The sequence below is a fragment of the Pterocles gutturalis genome, unplaced genomic scaffold (assembly GCF_000699245.1).
Source record: "Pterocles gutturalis isolate BGI_N339 unplaced genomic scaffold, ASM69924v1 scaffold11450, whole genome shotgun sequence".
In the NCBI taxonomy this organism is placed as follows: domain Eukaryota; kingdom Metazoa; phylum Chordata; class Aves; order Pterocliformes; family Pteroclidae; genus Pterocles; species Pterocles gutturalis.
In genome coordinates, this window is record NW_010138295.1 from 7666 (window position 1) to 18248 (window position 10583).

At 44.4% G+C, this 10583-nt stretch overlaps 1 protein-coding gene across 1 annotated transcript in view; it reads left to right on the forward strand.

The window, feature by feature from the left end:
- Positions 1-6435, forward strand: part of RAB35 (RAB35, member RAS oncogene family) — a gene marked incomplete at its 5' end in the record, with an annotated part of 10855 nt that extends 4420 nt beyond the window's left edge. Inside the window, 3 exons of the mRNA XM_010082945.1 lie at positions 2895-3019; positions 3114-3238; positions 3790-6435. Of these exons, the coding sequence (XP_010081247.1) occupies positions 2895-3019; positions 3114-3238; positions 3790-3918 (379 nt within the window). The remainder of the gene's footprint in view (positions 1-2894; positions 3020-3113; positions 3239-3789) is intronic.
- Positions 6436-10583: the final 4148 nt, after the last annotated feature.

Sequence of the window (10583 nt, forward strand, 5' to 3'; positions counted from 1 at the left end):
CTGGTTGCCAAAAGCACAAAATTTACACCTACTCCTCCCTGAATGCCAAAAGCCCCATCTGTTCTCTACTTGCCAAAGCCTACAACTTGTTATGAAAGCAATTCTGCACTGCATCATTCTGAAATTTGAAGTATGGGGTAGGATAAATCAGATTTTATTTTCTAGTCCTGTTCTGCATTTGGGGTTGGAGGCTCTTTGCTGTACTTGTTGAGCCTAAAATGTTATCTGGGACACAAGGCTGTATCTAACAAATGATAGAAAATAGCATGACTAGCTTTTTGAGAAAAATGTGTGTTATGGGGCTTAAGAGTTGGAGAATAGAAGGTAGTCATGGTCTTACCGCTCGGGCTGCTAAAAGGTAACGTCAGCCAATGGAGAAAATGACATTTTAGTGTAGATGAGGGGCTGGCAACCTTTCTAGAACGATGTGCCAGACCATTTTCCCTTCTAAAAATAGAAGCAGTGTGTGCTGGTAGGAACTCAGCAGGAGTCAGAGGTTGCTGTCTTGCACAAAGGAAGAGATTTCTGACGAGGTGGTTGGCAATATGAGTGCTGTGTGGCAGGAGCTCCCAGCTCCTGCAGAGTGCTGGAGCGGTCTGTGCTGCTTGGTCCAGCCCACAGTCCTCATCCTAGGAGCAAACGGCGACTGTGCTGACGACGTGTCAGGAGTGGGATCTGTATGTGCGGGATGTGTGTTATTTTATTCCCCAACATCATATGCTTTGCTCAGAAGAAAACCTAGGGGCGTGGGCAAGGTAGGAGCAGGAGGGTGCTCCGTTGGGTCCTCTGGTTGGGATGATGGGGACGCCAGGCGTGGTTTTCTGGTGTGCACAGCAGAACGAAGCAGCTCTGCGTAGGTGCCACTGAACCAGCATTTCTGTAAAGGCTGAACGTTGGCTTTGCAAATGTAGTGCTCGGTGCTGGGGAGGAGGTGGTGGGTCAGCCTAAGGGTTGCTGAATTAAAAGGCTGTTAGGTGATATGGGAGAGTTTGAAGATAATGAGGTTGTTGTTCAGATGTAGAGAAAACCAGCATGTTGATAGGATTGGAGATCTTTCCGCAAAACAGTATTCATCCAAAACTGTGTGCAGGACATGTTGGTGGCAGGAGAAGATGGATTATTTTTGCAATGTATGGATCCAGGCTGTGGACTACTTTTTCCTCTAAAGGTTCTATGAAATAAAGTTGAGCTTGTTGTAACAAAGTAAAGCACAAATGCCGTGCTGTAGCAAGTTTTAAAGCTATTAAAGGAAACAGTTGCAAATGGACTAGAGTATTTGAAAGTCCAGGATCTCTTCTGGGCTGGGAATAAATCATTCTTCCTTGAGTTAATTCTTGCCAAGGAAAGTGAATGTACAGCATAAATTACTGGTAAAACGTGGCATGGAAGAAATATTTGACTGTCTTCTGAAAGCACCCCGATGAGCAATAGGAGCAGGCTCTCCTGCTTCTGTAGAGCGTGTACCGTATCATAGAGGAGAACTGATACCCGGTGAGTATCAGTGCGAAGTGATCACGAGAGGAATGGAGCGGGGGGAGATGCGTGCACCCTGTATGTGATGTATGTGTCTGTGGCAGGTCTGTCCTGATGGCTTGCAAGGGCAGGTGGCTGCTGTTGCAGAAGGGATGATGCGGCTCAAGGTGGGGAAGAGAGAGTGACTTGCTCAAATGCATCAGTACCAAAAGTGAGCCAAAGCATTGAGATCTTCTGTAAGGCAGTGAATTTAGATGAGATTAAAAGGCTTTGAGTTCAAAGGTGTATTCACTGAGTTGGAATAAATTATCAAAGAGAAGCGGAGTGGTCACAGTGCACATCTTTGAAGGGCAGTGGAAGGGACAGTGCAGCAAGAGGTGCTTATGGTAAGAGACCAAGCTCTAGAAATGCTGTCACAATGTAAGGGAAAATCCTTGATTTTGGTATGCTAAAGTCTTGAATATGTTTTATCAAAGATCTTAATATTGATCATAAGAAAGAGAATTAAATGGAAGAGAAAGAATAAAGCTACCCAAAATACAAAAACTGGATGCTGGCAAAGACCTCACTGTTAGCTGTTTCATTTACTTCCCCCCCACCTAGTTTGCAGTAAATACCTCGTAGCCCTGAGAAGGTGGAGCTTGCTTTTTGGGGTTTTTTTTATATAGCATTCTCATGGTGTGCATACTGCCTGCCTTTAGTAGGTTTATGCAGGTGATAATGTTGGAACTTGGATTCAGTATTTCTCTTGCATATCAGAATTGCGCATCACCTTTTAAAGGTGCTGGTTGCCCAAGATTCACAGGAATAAACTGAAATGAAGCTTATTTTTGATGGCTAAAGGTAGCAGAGTGCATTGAACGCACATATGGAGTCGATCTGATGAGTAGGAAGGTGTGATCAGAACACAGTCGCTCACCAAGGCAGAAATTTTTGCGAGCTCAAGAGAACTGTGACTGAGGGTTGAGTATATTTGCAGATCTGCTGAAATCTTAGTCGGTAAGTGATCTTTCAGAGATAACAAAATTACTGCAAAAACTTGATGTGCCTTGTACAATGGGAAGGTTCACGACACAGGCAGTTCTGAGGATGTAGTGGGGGCACCGCTACCTTTGCTTATGGAGCTGGGAGACAGTATTCATCTCTGAAGGTCCTGACAACCTGAACAAGGAAGTAAACAGCAGTCTTTAGACTTTGAAACCTACTTGTATAGACTCAATGAGCAGGGAACTCTGCAGGTTTAGAGGAATAGCATGTGATCTAGCTGTTGTGAAAGAATTAAATGAGTCCCAGTGGTTAAGAAAATGGGGACACTTGATTGCTGTAACATGGGGATGTGTTACGAGTCTTGTAGAAGCAAAGTGAAAGAGAGAGAGCTGAGAAGCTTGAGTTAACATTTATTGTCTTTTCCTGCTTCACAGGTATTACAGAGGAACACATGGGGTCATTGTTGTCTATGATGTAACCAGTGCAGAGTCTTTTGTGAATGTAAAACGGTGGTTGCATGAAATTAATCAGAATTGTGATGATGTCTGCCGGATACTAGGTAAGTTTCTGACCAGAGAGTTACAACGTTTTGTGTAGTTGGCTGACCTGCTGAAGTTCCAAACTGACTTTTTTTTTTTTTTTTCCTTTTTTAGTGGGCAATAAGAATGATGACCCAGAGCGAAAAGTGGTAGAAACAGAAGATGCCTACAAATTTGCTGGGCAGATGGAGATCCAGTTGTTCGAGACGAGCGCCAAAGAAAATATTAATGTGGAAGAGGTAGTATAATGTGCAGAAGAGTATAGATAGAATGACTTGGGTATAATAGCTTGGGAAAAAATAAGAATTACATTCTTCCCATTGAGGTAGAATGATAAAATTCTGTGTACAAGTTGCAAGTGAGTAGGTAAAATGTCAAGAAAGGACAGCCAGGTGTGCTTGTAAGAGTTGGGGAAGCAAAATGAAGGAGCCCACGTTGCATTTTCACTAGTTTTACAGTGCTAACATATTGGGCATGTTCTCAGGAAAGACTTGTCACTAGGGAGGATGCTTGTAGGAAGGAGGACTGACCAATCTTCACTCCTGGCCACAGTTGCCAAACTGATGTATTTTTATTTACTGGTTTGGGAAAGGGGATAAAGGGGTTATTGATTTAGCTTGGGAGTAGGTGGGGAAGATACTGGATTTCTGCTTGTCCCATAGTGGGCTGGGCAAGATCTCCGAGCCATTATTGAAATACCTAGAAAAGTGGATGCTGTTCTTTTGAACCAACTCCCACAAAAGCTAGCCTGAGTTCCTGGGTGGTCTGAACTTGCTTGTTTCTCTTGCAGATGTTTAATTGCATTACAGAACTAGTTCTGCGAGCAAAGAAAGAAAACTTAGCAAAGCAGCAACAGCAGCAACAGAATGATGTGGTGAAGCTAACGAAGAACAGTAAAAGGAAGAAGCGGTGCTGCTAATGCCCTTTCCCTGCTGCAGAGACTTTGCTCTCAGACAGATCAGCCCCTCCAGCTAGACTCGGGCAATTCCACTGGGGCAGGCTTTGGGAGGACTTTCTCAGTTTTGTGCCGTTATTTAAAGATTATTTTTTCTCCATGTTTTCTATCAAGAGGCGCTGGCACCTTACCACTTCAGTGCCAAGAAGGTATCAGATGGAATCTTGCCCCCCTCTCCTACCCTGCTCATTCCAGTGCGCCTTGTAGACAAGAAAGGACGTTGCCTACCAAGTGGACTAATTAACCCAAGAGTTTGTATATAATGTATATTGCTTTAACCAGCCTCGCCTCCCTGTTGTCGCTTTGGCTTATGCCTTCTTAATGTCAACCAATCATGGACTGCAGAGTTCATCTTTTTAAAGAAATAGTGCAAAGTTCTTAATTCGAGTTGGCCCCAGGCTGGCAGCAGCTGCTTCCTGGGGGCTTCGGCTTCATTTCTGTTGGGCTCCAGGCTGGTGACTGGTGCCCCTGGGGCCTGTGGCTTCACCTGGAGTTCCAGGCTTTTACTGGGGCTCAGGCTTTGTTTTTCTAGGTACCAGGATTGCAGGTGTTCTGCTGGAGCCTGGGGTTTCACTTCACCAGCCCCTGGGCTGGCAGCTGGTGCTGCTGCTGGGGCCTTGAATTTCAGTTTGCCGTGATCCAGGTGTGTGGCTGGGTCCTTGAGTTTCACCTTCTTGTGCTGCAGCCCAGCTGTACCTGTGCTCTCCTTTAGTTTGTATCAAGATACTGAAAAACAAACCAACCTGCAGAAGTGGGATTTATTTGGATAAAACTTTTTTTTAAAAAAGCAAAGTTTAACTCGACCTCTGCTTCTGGTTCTGCCAGGGTCCTAAGTGAGGGTCCATTTGTTTTGAGAACAACAAAAACCATGTGATTCTGCCAAAAACCCCCAAACTTCTCCTCGTTGCCCTGTCTACAAACAGGCAATCTGAACTTGAATGTGAATTTTGGTGGCAAAGCTTTTGATTTTGAGAGAGAAAAGGCATGAAAATAAATCCAGCTGTTTTGGATTGATGTCTGAATGCGAAAGCTGCTGCAGGATCATTCCCAGGCTTCTTCTGTTAGAAACGAGGACTGATGTTTAACGTAAAGAAATGGAGAGCTTGCTTGCTTGGGTTGTGTGGTGGTGGAGGATCACCTTTGGCAACAAACTGGTCTCACTATGCTCAGCAACGTTTTCCTGGCCCTTGTCGGCCTTTCTGGGAAAACAAGGGCTCAGTTCATCAGCCTGAATAGATGTAGTTAAAGGTGGAGAGTGTCCGTGTGTGTAACTAAAATATCAAATGTCTGGGCTGAAAGTACATGCTCAGCACCTGAATAATTGCTGAAATAATAATAAAAAAAGAATTTTTCCTTAAAATGACTAAAAGGTGTGGAGGGTATGACTCCCTTGAAGACTGTGAAGGTGAACATACTCAGTTTGTCGGGAAGGGGCTCTATGGAATTGCTGGTGTTGGTTTGGTAGGATGTGATTCACCAATGTCCGTGAGCTTTGAATCGGCCCACTTCTCCCTTCCGCCCCCTCCCCCAGGAGAGGCTAAATTTTAGTCACTTATTTTGCCTGCATTTTTTTAGATTTTATGGGTTGTGGTAAGAGCCCTAATCATACAATCACATCACAATCAATCACTTTAAAGACTTTTTAAAAAAATGCAAACGATGAATGTGTAACACGTGTTTTTTTTTAATCAGTTCAGGTGCTGGGAGTATGTATCCAGCTGCCTTCACCCGTCTCTTTTCTTCACATATCTTTCATTGGTCACCCAAGAATAAGAATGAGCTGGGATGCTACTGCTGGTGTGAGCTCTGATAATTGTCAGACTTGAGTGGCCACAGAAAGCGGTGGGTTAAGTGACACGGGCCCATCCTGTCTGCTTTCTGATGTGGAATGTGGTGTGTGCACAAGGAAGAGCTGGGTCAGTCCTCAGAGCCTTCCTGTCGAAATGAAGCTGTCCTGTGACGGTTACCACTTCCAGATTGAAGGGCCCCAGCTGCGTTACTTTGGGACTCTTGTGGTAGCATGTGTGCAGATCTAGAAGGGAGTAACTTCATACAGGCAGAAGTAAAGAAAGTGTCTGAATTTACTGGAAATGATGCAATAAAATGAGGAAATGGTGCACCCATGCCTGGAGTGTTCTTTTATATGGAAAGATTGGTCCTCTTTGAGGCCAGGTCTTTGTGGCCGTGGTTTGAACTCTGCTAATCCAAGTGTCCAACTTCCTGGCTTGAAGTAGGATTTTTTTTTTTAAATTTTTTCTAGAGCTGGCTGTAGAAGAGCAGTTCTCTCTTTGCTCTTGCCAGTGATAATTCAATTGGAAGGGGTGGGGACTGTGTCTCTAGTGGTGCTGATGTGAAGTTTCCTAAATGTTGAGCAATGGAATGTCTAACTGGTTTGCTAGGATTATTTCTGTAATGAAAGTTTCTAATTATGCTTTTTAAATAATTTTAAAAAACTAAAAATAAAGGTTACAAGCTGCCAAATCTTTTTCGAGGCTCTGTTTCCTCTGCTGTCCAGCATCTGGAGGTGGAGGGTGGCAAGCCAGGGGTGAGCTTTTGTGCTGTATGTGGAGGGTTTTTTTTCCTGGGAGGGGATATTGGCAAAACCACAATTAATGCTTTCAAATGTTTAGTTGCTATTCTAGTTTTAAATGTGAATGAAAGAGTAAGCTGGAACTTGTAACCTTATTTCTGCAGGAAAGTGAGATGCTTGTGATTTTACTACAGTATTTTGTCTTTCTGTTCAACAAGAAGTGTTGAGTGAGCTTTGAAACCTTCTCAAAGGCACCAGGGGTCAGACCCTGAGCTGATTAAAAAGCATCTGGAGTCTCTCCTTGCTTTTCCAGGACACGAACGTATGTTTTTCTGTGTAGGAACTACACAGCCGTCGCCGTGCTTGTTGCCCTTAGCATTCACTTACCCTGCCTGCCCTTGGTGCACAAGCGGGCTGTTGAAATCGAGTCCTCACTTCTGGAGAAGCGTGATGAAAGCTTGCTGTGGGAAGGTGCCTTTTCTTCTGTCTGCGCTGTTCTGGTCTGACTGCAGAGGGGAATCCTGAGGACATGTAGGTGGTCTGAACTGCAAGTGGTGCATGCTGGAGGTGTTTCTTTGTCCATCTGTGTTTTGTGTCTAAAATCGTTAAAGTTTCATTATCCCTCCACATAAAGGCAGTAAATTATACAAATTGCTGGAAGGTGGAGAAGATTTACAAGCTCACCTTTCCATTTTCCTGTGTGGCAGGAGATGCAAATGCTTCCAATGTTCTTTCTCCAGGACAGCTTTCTTCTGAACCATATGCAAGTGCTTTATGTGGCTGAATTTCTTAGAATGATGAAGTACTAAAGATGCCATTAGGTGTTAAAATGACAGTTCAAAAAGTGAGCTTGCTCTGCAGCTGTGCAAGATAACCAGTGACTTGAGAGCTGAGACTGTATTGTATAAATGATCCATTTTATTCTGAAGAGAACTATTTACAAAAGAAGTAGAGCATTGTTTTTACTAAAAATATGCCTTTATAGATTTTTATAATATGTATCTTATAAAAACCATACATTTATTTACATTACTGCTACATACAAAAATTACAGCACTGTGGTATATGTACATATCTATAGATACATTCTTTCTGCTTGTCCCTGCTGTGTGCTTTTCCCCTGTCAATCTAAGGGAATCGTTGCTGCAGCACCCAGACACTTCCTTTCTTGGCTTTTTGGTTAAAACAATCTTGCTTTTTATAGCTGAGTGGGGAGTAGAGAGTCTGCCTGATGCAGAGGCATATCTGGCATTTACCATTCTATGTAGGACAAGTGCATTGCAGCTTTGCAGTCCTTGCGCATGCAGCACCACCTGTAGCCTCACTTCTTGCTTCTCTGTGCAAAATTATTCCGTTCTCATTAATTGATCTATTGTTCATAGCTCATCAGCTGCTGATCTAAGTTTGTATTGAGATAAAGTGCTAGTGGCTTGCCTTGCATTTACACTTGCTCGTTTACAGTAGCTTCCCTTGCAGAGTTTACTAAAGGGAGATTGATCCCTTTTCCCTCCTTTGCCCAGTCCATCACCTGTTCCTGAACTGTGGGAAAGTCCTTTGTAACCATAATCTCAGCAGGCATCTCTTCTCTGTGCAATATTTGAACAGTGACTGTGCAGCACTACGGTTTTATTTACCATTCTCCAGGAAGCAAGGCTGAGTGTTGTATTTCAAGCTGCTGATCCCACTCCTTAAATCCACTTTGGGGTCCTGAGTACCTGCTGGATTCATGTGCTTCCTCCATCTCATTCACTGGAACTGATGTTTCCTTTACGCCATGGGTATCCTAGAAGTTATCAAGTGTTGCAACTGGAATGTCTTCTAACCCAACACTGCAAGGATGGTTCCAGGCTCCTGGCCATGACAGGATGGAGATGAGTGTTTGAATGACAGCTCAAGGTGGAATAGTCAGGACCTTGTTAAAACACAACATGATGAATGTCAAGGACTGCACTGATGAGTTTTTTTGAAAACAAAACAACAAACCTGGCTGCTATGTTAAGGCAGTTTCTGTTCCTGTTGAGTAGCAGCTCAGCACAAGGAGGGCTCCTTTGGTGTGTTGTCCAGTTCATTAAACCCAATTCTCTTGTATTTCTGGGTTTAGTAGTGCAACTGAGTCTTTAGGGCTAAGGGACTAGTTTTAAGAAACCATACCCAACTGGCACCTTGGAACATGCTGACTTCCCTCTTGCAATCTCTTCCATCATGGTTATTAAATAAATAAAATTGCAATGGGATTAGGGTAGGTTCCTCCTTAAATGAAGAGATGTGCTGGACATTTCGATTGCCTACCCCTGTAACAGAATGAGTCACTTTCCTCAGCAAACATGGAGCAGAAGGCACCTTTCTTCATTTCATTACTGCATCTTCATCACATAACTTAAGGCCCTTGCCTTAGAATTGCATACATCCATCCATCCTCATGGGGATAGCATCCCACACAGCTGCTGGACATGTGGCTTGAAAAGAGCTGCTGGGGCCTGGGAAGTCACAGCTGACAGCAGAAAAAAAATCTGTGTGGACCAAGATGCTCACATGGCTCTCCCACAGTCAGCAGAGCATCATTTTCAAACAGTGAGACAACTGTTCACAGGTATCGCTGGCATCTGTGAACTCCTGCCTGATTTTGCAGGTACCAAAGTTTGTTAATGCATATGGGTGTAACGGAGTCCTGACAGCAGGAGGGGTGAGCGTGTGCCTCCTGCCTCTGCCCTCTTGAGAGTCACAGCGTGGGTAAGACAGGAGGATGAGTGCTTGCCATGCTGTGAGCATGCTCAGCGCTGCACTAAGTCCCTTTCCCTCACTCGCGCGAGTGGGTACAAGCAGCCCCTCAACAGCTGAGTATTGCCTAGAGAAGAGAGGCCAAGGCTTAGTCCCTTCCCTGCCTGGGAGACCCCAGCCTCCTTTCCCTGTGAGCATGGAGCTGGACTGGTGGTGCTTTACCCAGGTATTTCCTGGAGCAGGATCTACAATCCAGGTTTCATTGCTTTCAAGTAAATGAGTTTTACCACTCAGCTTTTTCTCATCGTTTTCAATCCTGAAGAGGACTCTGCTCCTTGCAACATGGAGCTACCTCCATGTAAGATGATTTGATACCAGTGTGATCGTTTCATGCTAACAAGGAAATATGGGAATGCTCGTATCTTTGTAGGCAGAAAGGATATTAGTACTGAGGTATTATGGATGCCCTATCCCATAGATAAGTTGAATAATAATTAAAAAATCCCCAAGTCACCAACCTCTTGCCTGCTGCTTAGAAGAAGGTGTTTGATACCTAATTCTAGCAGAAAGCTCGTTACTGTAAATAGCGAGCAGAGACAGCAGCTCTCTGTAGGATGGTGTTTTAGCACCTAAGTTGCTGAGCAGGGCAGAGCTGAACGTGTACCTAGCTCCATCTCCTGTGGGACTGTAGGTGGTAGCATCTTTAAAGCAACAGGGAAACAAATTAGCGCCTGTGGGTATTGTGAGCTGGGAGAATGTGTGAAAATTGCATGAGAGCAGCAGGACATCTCTGAGCTCAGGCTGGCGTTCCTCGCTGGTTTCTGATGGTAGACTGTTAAAGAGAGGAGCTGTAAGGTGCCCATCCAGTGCGTAGGGAAGGTCCCCACTGAAGTATTGCAGGATTTCCAGCACCGCTGTGTATACACCACATAAGCTACATTCCTTCTCGTTGATGAAGTCATGCTTACAGCAAAACATCTTCCGTCAAAAGGAGATTTGGCTCCCTGCTTGCTGATGGGCTGAGTAGTAAATGACCCGCAGGCAGGGACAAATACTCATCATTTTCATCAGGCCACAGCTAATGTTACTGTGTGGGGCAGAGTAAGCTGCAGGCTTTCCAGAGCTTTGTAGACACCCTAATCGCCTTTGGCTTTAGTGAAGGCAGCTGCCTGCGTGCTTCTGAGGATCAAGTCTGCCAACCCGGCGTCAAAGACCTACTGACATCATTATGAGTAGGCTTTCAGTGAATTACTAGTTAGGCTTTTGGGGGCCTATTCAGTTAAAATTACAGGTTTTGGGAGGTGTACAGGGCTTTGGGGAAAGGTGTGTGACTTGCTGGAGCTCCACAACTACCTTTGGCCATTGGAGGGACAGTAGGTGC